Source organism: Psittacula echo (genome assembly GCF_963264785.1).
Source record: "Psittacula echo genome assembly, chromosome: 1".
Lineage (NCBI taxonomy): Eukaryota > Metazoa > Chordata > Aves > Psittaciformes > Psittacidae > Psittacula > Psittacula echo.
The window spans coordinates 152,195,893-152,211,983 of NC_137735.1; the positions used below are offsets into that span (position 1 = coordinate 152,195,893).

The window sequence follows — 16,091 nt, forward strand, 5'->3', positions numbered from 1 at the left end:
ACTTGCCATTCACTGAAAGCCTAATTATCACCTAGGGAGAACTTGTGCTCTCCCAGAAGCAGAAAGACTGTATATTCACAGTGTCCAACTCCAACATTCACATAGGGCATTTGGTGTTGTTACATGGCTAAATGTCAGAATTGAACATCCACTATCAATCATTGAAGCCTGAGCTCATGCTTAAAGAGCAGATGAAGTAATTAGCCAGCCAGGAAACAAGACAGATGAAGAATAGCAGATGACTGCCAGTAGGGCAAGTGCATGACGTACATCACTCTCCACAACAAAGAGAGGAACCATAGTCAACTAAATTCACCGAATTCAGTGTGCCGGATGACCTTACCCTATCTGCATAAACCCACCTTGCTATATGCAATACTGCTGCAGTGAAAAGAACCCAAATGACTATCTCACCTTTAATTAAATTGCATGACTGTATAAACAGCGATACTGCTCTGTGACTGTCCCTGGACAAGTCAACTGCAGCCACTAAACTCACAGTATCCTGCAGCAGTAAATTTCTCAGGATTGTATTTTCAGAAACAAAACAAAAAGGAAACTCTAAAGAATATTGCCCTCCCCATCTTTAAACTAAAATGTCTTAGATGCAAGAAATCAAAAGTCAAATAGCAGAACTAAGAAAAACATAGTTAAGTGCTCTTTATTTAGCAGAAATAATTCAGAAGAGGTAACTGAAAATATATAAACCATTCAGTGAGCACCTTTTAGTGTGACAGTGCCACATCCTCTTATATTTATTTTGTACTTCTCCACTGACCAGACGCAGAAGTCTGCTTACCGAATTGTCTTTCAGCTGGAGACCTTCTCCATTGGGCAGCGATGACCTCCGTTTTGAAGAGTTCTTGTTCGGTGTAGAATTAGCTCCTCCAGCTTTCTTCTTGACAAAGAGGACTTCACAACTGGCTTGATCTTCATTGTGCGTGCTCTTCCCTGCATTTATTACCCTAAGAGAAAACAACAAAAAACAACAGAGGACATGTCTAAGTTAGCAAAGCACAGAAGCATCCACCTGTATCTCACATGACTCCAGATGTATGGAACTATAGCGCAGAAGTATTAGAAACTGAATTAAGACCTCCAAATTTCTTACACACCTACATACACATACGTACACACATGCATACTTTGTTGTTTCTATACACCTACACATGGCATAACAAGCCTTTTTCATGGAACTATGCAAACAAGAAACAATGGCACCATGAGCATATTTTACCTGCAGACATACCACACTTTTTTTTAAAGGAACTAACTTGATGATCAAGGCTGATAAACTTGTGCCTCCCAGCTGAAACATGAGAGCCCCACTTGCTTTTCTACCTGCCAGCCTCTCTGCTATAGTGAATAATGAATCTGTTGGCTAAAGGTGTGCATTCTGTCAAGTTCCAAGTCTTGCACAAACAAAACACCTGCTTATAAATCTAAAAAGTTGTTACTGCTTAAGGCACAGAAAAATATGCCCTGCTATTATTATGTTTAAAAAAGCAGGTATTAGAAACACTGTGACAGAAATAGAAAGGAAAGTCTTTGCTTTGTATACCAACATGCAAATCAAGCATGCTTGTACCACAGTAACAGAGAGATGCATGCTAAATGCACCCCTCCGGTACTGCAGAACAACATAACTCGCCCTCCTTCAATCCCCAAAACAAACCCCAAAATAACAAAACTCAAACCCTTACACCTCTGTCCCACCTGCACTGTAAAGAGCAGTAGATCTGCACCAAGAGTTGCAGGCATGAAACTCTGAGCACTAAGAGCTCAGTACTAGCTCTGGACAGCCAAAGGTATCCAGAGACTTGCACCACAACTGCTCATCTCTGTTCCATCAGTGATGAAGCTAAAATAACAGCTATTCCACCACCACCATTTTAAAAACATAATCAGAAGTCTGCAATATCCAAGATACTGTGGTTATTATCATCTACCTCAGACCAGCCAAGTTCGAACACTCTTTCTACATGAGAACCTCATCACAAATTGACTAATTTTGCATTGGTTACATGTTGAGTAAGACACGTGCTTTGACAGTCCTGGGCTCACACAGGAAAAACCTGTGTAAGCCGGGACCATAACTTATTCTAACCAAGTAAAAGCATTGCCACTTTGATGCAAGCATGTCTTCTTTCACAAATATCATCTAACCACTCCTCTTTACTACAAGGTTTGAGCCAACAAGTTGACTGCTAGTCAGAGACAGCATTTCCACTGCTGGACAAACACCAAGTTTCACATCAGGCACACAATGTCTTTAAAAACAACTGCTGCCTCTCCAGATAGTAAACCAGCTTGAAGGCACATTATAATCCTGATAGAAAGTTCAAGAGACACCTAACTTCTTGATCTCTAACGTTTTCATTACAGTAACATTTTACATAACAAGAAAACACCTGCTGAAGACTGCTGAAAGGAAAACAAAAACCAAAGGAAGGCTTGCAGTGCACTCTGCCCCAGCTTGCCTGCTCTTGATGAAATGTCAATTCTGTGTCAGCCTTGCTTAAAGGCAAAATATATTCTTTTGATTCTCAAGGAGCAATATGATACTGTGACAAATGAGTATTCCTACCTCTGATTAGAAAAATCAGTCTTCTAAGAAAATATGCATCCACTATAATTAACTGCTTTCAAATACTGAAAGCTTCATTAACGGTGCCCAATGTCACACACTGCAGCCCGGTACCTGCATGCACAATACCACCACTTGTTTACAAGTATTTCTTGTAAATAAACACCAACTGTGAGTAAAATTATTTTGTGAAACACAGAGAGCAGGGATGAAGGAGCATCTAGTTGCAAGGCACGTGGGAGCAGTTTATCCACTTCACCCCCTGTTGTGCCTAACCTTTGAGCAACTGGAGATCAAACACTGAGACACTATAAGCTTCCAGTCTGAAAACTCGACATTTTCTTGACATTAGGAAAAACAGAAGCATTTATTCAGAAAGGGGGTAGAGGGGAAGGGAGGAGAAAATCACAAATACCAAAGCATTTAAATACTGCAGCAGCATAGAAAGTGTAGTTTTATCGCATCAGGAGCTAATCAATACTCAGTTTAGCTGATCAGCCTCCTCATTGATGCTGCTGTTTTCAATCCCACTTAAAAAAGAGTGGAAGACACATAGAGACAAAAGTGATTCCTTACAAAAATTGCTGCCTTCCTACTACATATCATTCCTAATGAAAATCACTCAACTGTTGAAGCTGCTTTGGTTTCTGAGCTTAGTAATGGACTTCAGGACTTGTACGGTAGAAGATGTTCTGATGTTTAACAGTGTGTTATGTTATGCACAATATGGTATCATTTTACAAAGCACTTGCCAAGAAAATTTGTCAAGGCACTGAATACATTAGAAAAGCTATGAGAACAAGGTGACTAGTTTGGCAGTCAGCTACAATGAAAGACCTGAAGTTGAACCTGCATACCGAGTACCTTGCTAGAAAAGAATATGATCAAGAGGAGCATGGCAAGACTGAATACTGAGAAGCTGTGGGAGTTGGAGTGTCAGCGTATTGAGGTGGCAGTACTGGGGCTGTGAACGTGTTCCCTCCCAGAATTTCACATTATCTCCCAAGATTCCAGTTTTTCTCTCTCCATCAGAGAATTAAGTTTATTTTGGAAATCCTTGTTAAGACTTGAACTAATCATAATGTCAAAACAGTGCTTACAGGTGCTGTGAGATGGGAAGTGAGTAGAAGAGTGCCTACGTCAGACAGCCTTTGTCATCTAGACTCTCCACTCTTCTACTCTCACATCCCATCTCATAACCAAACTTTGGAAAAGGGCTGCAGTGAAGCTCTGTGATTTTTAATCTCAAAGTTGGAGCAATGTGTTGGTGTTTGATGCCAAGCACAGAAGCTGGTAACACCTTCTACTCAGCTTTAAAATCTGTCTTTGGTGCCTTTTGAAATCCTGTTCTCTCTGCAGCTTTTTAAGTCCCTCCTTGAGGCAATTCTTTCAAACAGCTTTCCAATGCTGATTTCACTGTTGTCTTTCCTCCTTGCTCTCCCAGACTTTAACTTATCAGGACAAAACCCACATCTAAGCGGCTTATACAAATAACAAAGCAGAACTAACAAGATATTCATATTTCCAAAAGGTAACTCTTAATCAGACCTATGAACATTTTGATGGAAAATCTACCACCCCCCTCCTTCACAGAGGAAGTGCCTCAGCTTCCTAAGATTTTCAGTTTCCCTTCATATCTCCTTTTCTGTCTGCCTCAAAATGTTATCCTCCAGTAAAGTAAACAACAGGAGATAAAGCACCACCTCCTCACACACAGTTAAGAACAACCCTCCCCCACCAAAAAACCTTCTAATCATACAGTTGTCCTCACTTCCAGTTGACCATGGATGCTAATAATAATAGTAATAATAATAATTAATATATATCATTACATTATATAAATATAATAATAATAATATTACGCAGAGAAAAAGGAATTTAAAAAAGATTGAGGCCTATATAATTTCCTAGCTTGTATTCAGAGACATGTTTTCAAGGGAATTTTTGCTTTTGTTTTCTCTCCTCATAATTCCTCAAGGAACTGCTTGATTAGACCTATTCATGATTAACTCCTTTCCATCCCTTCTCCCCTCTCTCCCGTTATCCATTCATGTCGTACCCAATCTTTCACAAAGTTCAACTCAAATAACATATCCAATTTGGATCAGAAGCTCCTCTTTTTACAGAATTAGCTGTCTCTATTGTGTCAAACACATTGCTCAGTAATAAATATATAATCCTAAGGTTTAGTTCATGGTATAGTAATGCTAGTAAAAATATACACCCTATTTTGCGAACAGGAGCTTCCTGAAGCCTGCAAAGTGAGGCGGTGGGGCTTGGTCACACCTCAAGAGTTACTTGCATCAGCCTTGATGGAAACTTCAATACTTTATGAGACTAATCTCAATCATGTCCTCAGCTTAAAGCAAACCTTCCAGATAGAAGCCAGCTAGTTTGTTTGGCTCACAATTAGCATTCTGCTGGTATCTTGCGAGACCCCACATCCCATCAGATTGAATGGAAATGTAGGTCACACTGTGCTTCTATTCTTCATTCATCAAGCAGAGCTCTGAAACTCCTCTGCCAAGGTCACTGATTACAAAATACTAAGTTTATCTCACAAGAACCAGAACAGGCCAGTCGAACAAATCCAAAACAGGTTTTGATAACAGTTTCCTGACAAAAAAACCGAAACCCAACCAAACCAAAAAGCCTCCAAAACCAGCTCAAGTCTTTTGAAGCATTTATATTCAGCCCTCTTTTTTTCACATAGGTATCAGTAGATATCAGTACATATACTTGTTGGTTGTTCTACTCCTCCCTATATGGTACTCTTTGAGATTAGATGAAGTTGTATTTCCTTCAGCAAAAGTTCAAAGCTGTGCTAATATGAGGAAAAAGAGCTTTACCTAGGTCTGGTCTCCAATTCTGAAAAAATTTGAAGTAGTCATTCAAGTACTTGTATTGTTTAAACTCATAAGTCTACAATATTTTCTATGTAACATGCCTAGAGAAAAGCAACAGGTAAAGGCAAAGAGCTCAGCAGAAATCATGCACAACCGCAGTGTGCGCGAGAAGTACTTTTCGAAATGTAAGGACTAGGAGAGCTACAAGAGCTTGGGGAGCTACGTTACAGCAGGGTAAGTGTGGGAACTGGCTGCACACACACTCTTGACCTACCCAAGCTAAGAAATAAAACCTGCAAAAGCAGAGAGCCTGACCTACCCCCTTCAGTTTAGTTGAGCTGTAGGGTAACTGATAACCCACCTGTAACCATAGGACACCCCAAAATCTATCTGCTTCTCCCCTACCAAGGCAAAGTTCTCCGCAGTAGCAAGACAGCATTCCCAGTTCCACTTCCTCTGTAAGACCTGTTACAAGGGTCAAGACATCCTGACGCAAACACTTCCAGAGCAAATGTCTACGCAGCCCGCGCTTGTACCACATAGATTAAGGCTGAGGCTGTGTGTGTTATCTGTGCAGCCCACCACGTGTGACACTGGAACATGGAAATAACTGCAAATGTTTCTAAAGGGTTAAGTTTCTAAGGGTTAGGAAAAAGAAGGTAGAAAAAACCCTGCTATATCCATGGACAGTTTGTTGTCTACTGCAAATCCTACAACCAGGATTTGAAAATTTAGTTACTAAGGAGGAGAAGAAGAAGGTGTAAGACTGTGATAGTGGAAACCGGACTAGAAGGACACTGGTCAACGAAGAATGGGTTGTCTGCATTATTTTCTTGCTTAGTTTTTCCAGCATGTTTTGAACAGACAGCCAGACAGAAATTGTGTATTTCACACAACAGCAGTGTGCACAAGAAGTACTGGTTTAGGGCTGGGGGTTCAGAGTAGCAGTGGGCACCTGTAGTTGTTTTGACACTGAATAAATCAATTCATCAGGCCTGGCAGGCTCCAGCCTCACAGAAGGTATTGCCAGCCCCTCTCCTCATTCCAGCTGTGGTACGCATGTGCTAGCCTGCAACCATGAGTATGACACCAGCTTGCATCCAATCCAACTAATAACACAGAAGTAACCCAGACAAATGAATATATATAAATACCTATGGACAATAGACAATATAATGCAAAACCATAGGAACATAATTTCAGCAGTCTTAAAATGATATATTGCTGGCTTTTCTTTCTCCTCGCATCTCCCTTTTACCCCCCCGGCCCCCCCTTAATGGATTAGCATGTGAGTGGATGCCACCGACTTTTTCTGTGACATCTCATTTATAGTCTTAGATTTCCAGGTAGGTGGCTTTTTCTCCCCTTCACTCACACAAGATTTATTTCTGCCCTGAGAATCGACTTGAAAGAGATTTCCTCCTAGCTGTTCATCTCCTCCTGCAGATGAAAGGCAGCTTTTCAAGCAGCCTAAACAGTTCCATTCATTTATTACTCTGTCATACTGCTCACATCAAAACAAAACCACCCACTACTATCGTCCACTGAGGGCAGAAACTGAAGCCATCCCTGAATCAGTTGTCTAAATCTATGGGGCTGAATAAAACCTTCACTTTATTAACCAAGGAGGAAATGAACGTTTAGCCATAAAGGTTAGTCTTGCGATGACTGAGCGTGAAAATACCGCTTCTCCTACCAGGAACCACACCGGTATACTGGGCCAAGCTAGAAGCTACTACACCTGCCTAGCTGATAAGGACTAATTTTGGGATTAAAATAGGCAAGGCCCAGAGTAAAATACCATTTATGCTCAAAATCTAAAATACATTAAAGAACTCAAAACCAACACAAGTTCTAAAAAATTCTGCCACAAGTTCACTATAAATGAACATAAACTGCTAAAGCAGCTTGTCTTTGGACTGAAATCTATGACATCTTGGAAGGGAAGTCCACTCTGATGTTATTTCCATGGACTTCCCAAAATGCTATTGTGTGGCACAGCATCCAGATACACTTCCCAAAAGAGATGAAGTGCTACAGACTGGTGGGACACAAACATGGTTAAGCATAATCTTCCTTCAGGCTGAGCAATCTCAGCCACGGCTGACAGTACTAGTTGCCAAATTCTCCTTCCTCACTCCTCCTGTACTAGCTATCAGGACGGGTTAAGAAGAGTTTGTAAAGATGGACTTGACATTGTAAAAGAAACACCATTTATCTCCCACAAAATACAGTGACATTAGAGAGACAGCCAGGTCAGACTGCTCATCATCCTATTTAAAGCAACTTTGTCTGGCTATCTGTTCAAAACTTGCTGAAAAAACTAAGAAAGGTGATAATGCAGACAAACCACTCTGTTGACCAGTTCCTTCTAATCCAACTACCACTATCACAGTCTTACACCTTTTTCTTCTCCTCCTTAATAGCTAAATTTTCAAATCCTGCTGATCTAGGTCTGAACCTATTTCCACGGTGCACAGAAAAAGTTGCCTTGGAAGTTCTTCAAATTATGCTTCTTACATGAATGGATCATATTCAGCCTGGTGAAGTCAGCCTTCAGATGAGTATATTTGCACAAAACCATTAATATTTTCATGCATCACTAGATTTTTCTAGATTTTGTTGATAAGACAAAGAAAGCTTATCAGCTTGGGTGGTATGAGAAGGTTAGAGCTTCAAGTTGAAGTGGAAAGCATTAAAAAAACCAAAACAGGTGTGAAAAGGAACCTTTCTACTGGAATGTACTTTATTAAGGTTTATTAGACTGTGAATATTTCTTTGACTTCATTTTACACAGTAGGACTGACATTCAAGACAAAAACCCAAGTTCTGCTGTTCCTTTCCCCCTAGTACAGGAAAATTAGCCACTTCATGCTTGCTCCCATGAGCAGTACAATTCCTTATGCACGTGAGGCTGAAGACAGTCTTGACCACAAGCACTCCTCATAAATAGGACACAGAAGATACAGAGGTCTGCCAGAAGAAAGAATGGTTGTATATGAGGTCCAGTTGTCCCCACACAGCTGTGTGACAGAAATACACAAATCACACTAGTTAAAATGAGGAAAGGTTAGGGACAGCAGCCTGCCCCTAATCTCTACAGCAATGGGCATTCAGGCCTCTGAAATATTCACTTTGCCTACAAGCTCAACACTGCTATTATTACTACGTCAACTACTATTAAACACTCAAAACCACTCAACCAAATCCTCAATCTGAATTAAAATATTTTAGTTTTATTGTAGAATGCATAAATGTATGTTCACAAGTGGCAAGGATGCATGACAAAAAAAAAAAGCCACTTTCCTCCCCTCCAATTTCCTTCCTAAAGTTCTACTTTTGAAAGCACATCCAAATAAACCCTTTCTTCCTTAGAACAATGCCAATTATATGCAAATAAAAGCTCTCCTTATGCTTACAATGAAGCAAGTTATATGTTTAAAACACTTCAGTAAATCCCAGGCCATTAGGCTGTGATGCTGTAGACCGCAGCCTGAGCTCTCTCAGGGTTAAGAGAAATCAAGATAAATGGTTTATGCAAAACTGGTCTAAGCTTCAAAAAAAATTATCTCTCATATTTAGCATGTGTGAAAGTTAACAGCAAGAGTTCATCAGTGACAGTACTAATCCCTTTTGTACAGCTGTCAACTTAAATTAGCCCCAAGCTAATCTTTGCAAGTGTGACAGAGAGTGTACACACTTCCACGGATAAGAGCTAATGCCCTATTCACAATATCCCTCTGCTGCAGCAGGTATTGTGAAGCCCCTATAACCTGAGAGAAGTCAATCTGCTAATTTATTCTTAAAAAGTCATTATAGCAAACTGTAGATGTAGGAAAAGACACATATGCAAGGCAAGGGGAAAAACATTATACACAGCTTTCTTACCACGAATCCACAAGTAGAAAATTAATTCAAAGTCACTCATATATTGGTAATTTTTAAGAATAGCTTAAAGAAAAATTACACCCTGCTGCTAGAGTTTTACATCCATTACTTTTCCTCTGGGAGAACATTAAATGGCAGATCTGCGGGAAGGGCCTACATGCAAGAAATACTCCAATGACTCTTTGCCATAGAAACATGCCTCCAAACCCAACCTTTTACTTCTATTATCAAAATTACTTTCCTAGACCTTATCTTTGAAGATGTTAAAATATAAGCTAAATGCAAACCAATGAAGTTTCAGCAATCCTGAGCCTGAAAAAGGAAAGGTTGCAGAAAAATGGCAGCTACCTTAAATTTGATCCATCAAAACATTTGAATGGTGTTCACTAATCCTGCCTGAGAGCAACAGCCAACTCCAAAATTAGCTTTCCCAAATTTAAGGTATAAAAAGAAATCATAGTATTTAATGCAAAACAGGATCAAGAAGACATCACAGTACTTTTACATATATTCCATATGCACATACATGCACACCCCTGTACAGAAACCTATGGTATTTCTCAAGCAAAGTATTCAGTTAAATACTATGCCATTGAAACCATCTATTTTTCATGTAGCATAGGTCAAAGTGCTTAATTATCTTTGCCCAGGTGTTCAGGTCTTTACTCGCAAACACATCCAGGCACATTACAATACCCACAGACTGGCAGCGCCAACATCAAGTATTGTAAGAAGAGTTCCAAGGAGAGTCAATTGTGTCTGCAGAAGCCCACAGAACATGGGGTAGCCCAGCACAAACACACCTAAGTAGCATTGATGGAATGGATCCTGCATGGCATGATCAAAGGCACTTGCAATGCCCAACAGCTCTCAACAAGACCAAAGTCAACACAAGAACCAATTGATTGCTCTAACTTGTATATAAGCCTTCCCATTCCTCACAGACTACTAGAAAACTTAAATTGTGTCATGATCTGTAAAAATATGTATCAGGAAGTGATGAAGTATTCGTATGTCCCTGTATCCTGCTACACTAAGGAACAACTTGTTTTCAGGACCTATACTTAGAGTTGCACAAATGTGAAAGGCAGTGACTGAAACTGGAAGTTTGCATTCATGAACGCCTTGGTAAGACTGTAGATAAACATTAAACAAAGCTGTATGTGGACTGGAGAGAAAAACCGTCAGAATTCAACAGGTTAACAATTTGGAAAATTAACGAGAGCAAACTTCTCAAGCAAAGAATGAAAAGCCAACTTTCACATGAACCCCCTCTCCTGGCTTTACCGGAGTAAGCAACCTCCACCTTCACACGCCAGTGTGCTATGCTACAGGGGCACCTGTGCAGCAAAAATCATCATTATTTAAATTCATATCAATATATTGCCACAGCTAGACTGAAGAGACAATATGAGAGAGAAAGAGAAGAGGATAGGGAGGAGAGGTCCTGCTTAAACTAACATTTCTAGAGAAAAAAAAAGAACTTATAAAGTTGTATCTTACACGTTAGGAAGCTAATAGTGAAAAAGAGATGGTACACCACAGTTTAGTGCTATGTAACTGTGGACATCAAACACTGATCTGTCTCTTCCTTGGGGAAATCCACTTGGGTCTGCCTTTCACTTCAAGAAGCCAAGCCCAGAGCACCTCCACCTTGCCACCTGCAGTGGCTGTGCACCAAAAAACCAAGCACGTTTGATCTTCTGAGGTGTCCACATGCATCTATAGTCACATGTGACTGCTGCTATGAGTATGGTCCCCAGAGGTGAGACCTAGTCAGATGTCTATATGGTGCAGACAGCTAAGTCTGAGCTAATCACCCAGACTTTAAAAGCAAAGAGAAAGAGGACATTTGGGGGTATGATTCATCTGACCTGTTTTGGTTGTTTACACTAGCATGAGATGTCTCTTCCTCTTTGTGGACAATAAAGCCGAGCCTAGACACTTACACAGCAGGTTGCCAGCAAATGGTCAGATGATTTCCACCTTAGGTGCCTGAGCTTATGCGGGTGGAGGGAGAAAAAAACCCAACCAACCAACCAAAAAAACAACACACAAAAAAGCCCACCAGCTTCTCTTTCAATAGGTTTTCTTGCTATTTGAAATGCATTTTCCTCAGAATGCATCTTTGGTATAGAAGTCCCTTGGTATGACTAATAACGCCACCCAGTGCAGAGAACCAAGGCTGAAGGGGTAGCAGAAGAAACAATCAAATGCAGCAAAAATTATATTTTAAAATAAATGCCAAGGACAGATTACCAGGTGCCTGATACTTGGCATTATTAGCTCCTGATGCGACAAGTGAGTTTAGCATGGTGTGGCAATTTAAATGCATCCAAAACAGCTGGTGACATTCTCAGACACAGAGAAAGATAATTGTCAACCTTATTCACAGCAATTAAATCTGTATAGGCTAAAATAGAATGTATTGTTCCCCCAAAATACTGGGATTGGAGCCAGAAGTAACCTCAGTGGAGCAGAAAGCTGGCAGTTTGGAAAGGGGCTGAAAACTGTGTAATTTTCTAGCATAATGGGGAGAAACCCAACCCACAACCAGAGACCAAAGACAAGTTCAGAGATTTTTGCAGAAAAAGAATTTCTCCCCTTCCAAAAGTACCAGGGAGACATCAGAAATCAACACTGAAACAGATGTCAACATCGACTTATCTCAGTGTGTACTCTGCACAAACGGAAGTGTATTCAGCAATTTCTTCTGCTGACTGAAACGAAGAAAGCTAGGGATTATTAGTGCTATATTTAGACTTTTGCACACTACCCAGATTGTTCCTTTGGAGTCATCTGAGCACATGATATTTAGACAGGCATACGAAAGCTGGGTAACGGTTATTAAGAGGCCAACACTGCCACTAGAGAAACAATCATTAATCTGCTCTCAGTTCAAAACGATCAACAAGCGGCAGCAAAGGATTTGCAAATCATTTGCCAAGGATAAAATACCTCCACAGCAGCATCAGGACATGCTACAAAACAACATGCACGAGTGCAGGACAAGCACCAAAGCCAACATTTGCTTCAATAGTATTTCTAGAACAAATGGTGTCCTGGCAGCCAAAACAAGACCTGCAATAAAGGGCAGTTTATTCCAATCTACAGACTCGGGACTTCCTGCCCGCTCCTGTAAGGTCTTCACGGCTGGACACTGTCAGATAGGATGTTCAACTGCACCTTTCTAGTGGAGAGTTCTCAGGAATCTCACAGAAACAAAACTGAATTCATTTTTCTACACGCTTCCTCTTGAAAAGAAAACCAAATTCCACTCTTATTTCACCACATGATCCACCTGAAATACAATTCTGCAATAAAAGATGAGTACAGATAGCTGCTGTTATGCACAACACCATAATTAAATATCATTCATATTCAAAAGATCTTTCTCCCAACCTTCAAACATGTTGCATTATTCATTGAAGAGGCTTCTACTGTACTCAGGGAAAAACAAAGTTAACCATTCATCCACAGAGAGAGTATTTACTAATACAAAGATTATTTTGTAGAGCAGTAAAGCCCATATAGTTTTTGAACTAGCTATGCGGGGTGTTATTAATGAGTGCCAGTGACTTCACAAGGACACTGAGCTGGCAATTCCCAGCTCTGTGCGGACACGACTGCACAGCATCAGCATTGCAGCGTCATGGAGATGGTAAGGTGTCGTGGTTTAAGGTGAGGCCCCTTCCTTTCTGAGCACCACCCTCTTGGTTCTCAAAGACACTGGCAGAGATGTTTTGAAGCACCTTTAGGTCCTGGGCAGCTCCAAGCCCTGACTGTTGCCACCCCAGTGCCAGCAGGAGTTCCCTTGGCTGCTGTTTGGCTCTGCATGAGCAAGCTCCCAGGGGTGCACCAAGCTCCCTCCTCAGGGACATGCAGCACTAAGGTGTCCACATAATTAGTGATTTAGCCTGCAGGATTCTCCAAGCCTATAAGCTAAACAAAATCTGATAAAGCCTAACCCTACCTCACATTCTCCAGTCCCCTGGCAAGTTCTTCAGGGTTCCGATCCAATTCTTCAACCCTTCTCTAGCTGGTTCTTGTCCCACCACCAAAAATCTTGTTTTTCTTCCCTTATTACTAGGAACTTTCTATTCCTACACCACCCTCCCTGAAGGTATGCTGAAGGAGGTATTTCCCACCTTCAGCCAATACTGCCCAAAGATACTACCACTGAAAGAAAAAAAACTCCCAGTCATGCATCTTAATAGTGAGCAGTGAACAGAAACTTCATAACAAATAGACATTATCCTTCAACTGAGTCTCAAAATTATCCCCCAGCTCCACAAGACTGTCTCCTAATACAATACAGCCCCTTAAAATATGTTATGTCATGCTTTCAAATTTGTTAATGCGTTGTACAATACAGTAGAATGATAACATACAATTGCTTTTACACACATGGCAAACAAAACTTGGAAGCATGAGAGAGTAAGAGAACAGAAAGAAAGAAAATAGTATTGCAAGTACAAGACACAACAATCTCATTAAAAAAAGTAACTTTATATAACACTACATCTATGTATAACCAACAAGTTTTATTGTATCTTACATACAAACACCCACAAATAAAAATAACTAGTGAAGCACTTAGAACCTTCTGTCTTTACATTGGGTTTCTTCTAACTGACAAGATGATGACACTAATATAATTTTCCTTCTCTTTACCCATCACTCACCTTATAATACCCACCTTTTCCCATTAGAGTGTGTGTGTGTTGATGGCAGTAGTATTTCATTTGAGAAAAAGGAGATCCCTTACTCCACAGACTCAAATAGCCACAAAATATGATCATACCACCTACTGTACAAGTTTAAATAGTGTTTTTGGAATCAGTTAAATCACCATACTTCCTTTATCTTTGTCTACTTTGCAGACATATATACACATACACACCCCACGTGTGTACTTTAAACTGGGATAACCTTATCTGGTTAGGACATATTTTATTTACCATGCAAAGATTAACAAATCCAATCTCTGCAGTTCTCAGACTGTTGAAATAAAATGCTCCACAGAACACAAGAGTAATCAGAAAAGCAACTAGGAAAGAAAGATTTAACACACAGAGGAGTCCTCCTCTATCAGAAAGGGAAAAAAAAACCCAAGCAAGAAAGTTCCTATTCCTCTGAAATACTGATTACATCAGTAAGTACAAAATTCAATTTTACAAATAAAGATTTTTAGTAATGTATTTCTGAAGAGAAGAAATAGGTCCCTCCATGGCTGATGGTGGTTGCAGCAGGGGCAAGGGCATCTCCTGCTGGATTACCTGCTGTTACACACCTCCCTGCTTTAATACATAAATCAAAGTTGTGTGGCCTCAACCAAGAGAAAGAAGCTCACCTGAGAGCTGACCTCCCCCAGAGCAGCATTATGCACTCAGGGGTGAGCAGGCTGCCCATTTGGGTCTATGCATAAACAAGCCTGCAGCAGACCACAGCACTTTCTATACCTTTCTGCTTCCATACTCACTGAGGAATGGTGGTGCCAAGGGGTAAATGCTCCATCCCTGGCAGTGTTCAAGGCCAGGTTGGACAGAGCCTTGGGCTACATGGTCTAGGGTGAGGCATCCCTGCCCATGGCAGGGGGGTTGGAAGTTGATGATCTTAAGGTCCTTTCCAACTCTAACTATTCTATGATTCTGTGATGCTGACCTTCAGTCCGACTGAGCCATGGTTCTTATAATCTGCTTCCATATACAAAATGGAACAAACGAACAAACACGTCACTTTCTAGAGCACCTTCAGAACCCCCTCAGCACAGCTCTACTGTCCACGATGTCTCAGAACTCTGAGGCAGTGTTTTGGAATATACAACAGAGCAGGGAGAGCAATTACACACTTTACTATTAGTAGCACATCTTAAAAATGAACATAACACTCATAGTCCTGGGACCAGACACCTCCAAGTAAATGCCAAAAGAATTGCTTGCTTCCTACTCAGCGGTCTTCTAGTGTACGTGACAGTTGCTCCAGTCTAAGTTAATCACATTTTATCACTTGAGCTTAGACAAATACAGCTCCCACATATGTGACTCCTTCCCTTCTCATTAAAGTTATTTTGCCTAGCACTTCTTATCTTTTATGAAGCAAAATGCTTTTCCATGAGGTTGGATGCTGAAAGAAAATTGCCTGTCTTTTTTGGTTTTTCAAGCAGTATTTCTGCTTAAGAAGGTATGCTTTTTCAATTACAGCAAAAAAAAAATACAGTACTGAACTTGTTTAATCCTCTTACTTCCACATGCATGAAACTTCGAACAGTCTTCTGGATTTACTGTATTTTTTTAGACTGTAACTATGTATTGAATATAAATCTAATTTCTGCCACAAAGACATCAATGGGAGGCCAGAGGATTAAGCAACAAGTATCCCATATTTCCCATTTATATACACATACAAAAACTTCACTGCACTCTGTTTCTTACCTCTATGACAACAGCTCTACTTCCCCCATCCCTGATTCATCTGCTTCCTACCAGCGCAAACTGAACTACATGGAAGGAAAAAGAAATGTTAATCTAAATGCCTAATTAAAACTATCAAGCATTCCAGTTGGTAGTTAGCATCACTGTGTATCATGTTTTTTTTGCATTTCCTTCACCAGATAACAGATCTTTGGTACAATGTGCTGTGAAGCGTAGCAACCAATATCCTCTTAGGATCTGGCATATTTTCAACATGATCCAAACATTCAGTAGACGTTTCTCTAGAGCTGAAACAGTGTCCAATTAACATTTCGAATAGCCTCAATAACTACTGCA

At 40.4% G+C, this 16,091-nt stretch overlaps 1 protein-coding gene across 1 annotated transcript in view; it reads right to left on the reverse strand.

Moving 5' to 3' along the window:
* PPM1H (protein phosphatase, Mg2+/Mn2+ dependent 1H) overlaps positions 1–16,091 on the reverse strand; it is a gene marked incomplete at both ends in the record, with an annotated part of 133,587 nt that overhangs the window by 67,719 nt on the left and 49,777 nt on the right. The window contains one exon of the mRNA XM_080636230.1: positions 800–965. Within this exon, the coding sequence (XP_080492356.1) occupies positions 800–965 (166 nt within the window). The remainder of the gene's footprint in view (positions 1–799; positions 966–16,091) is intronic.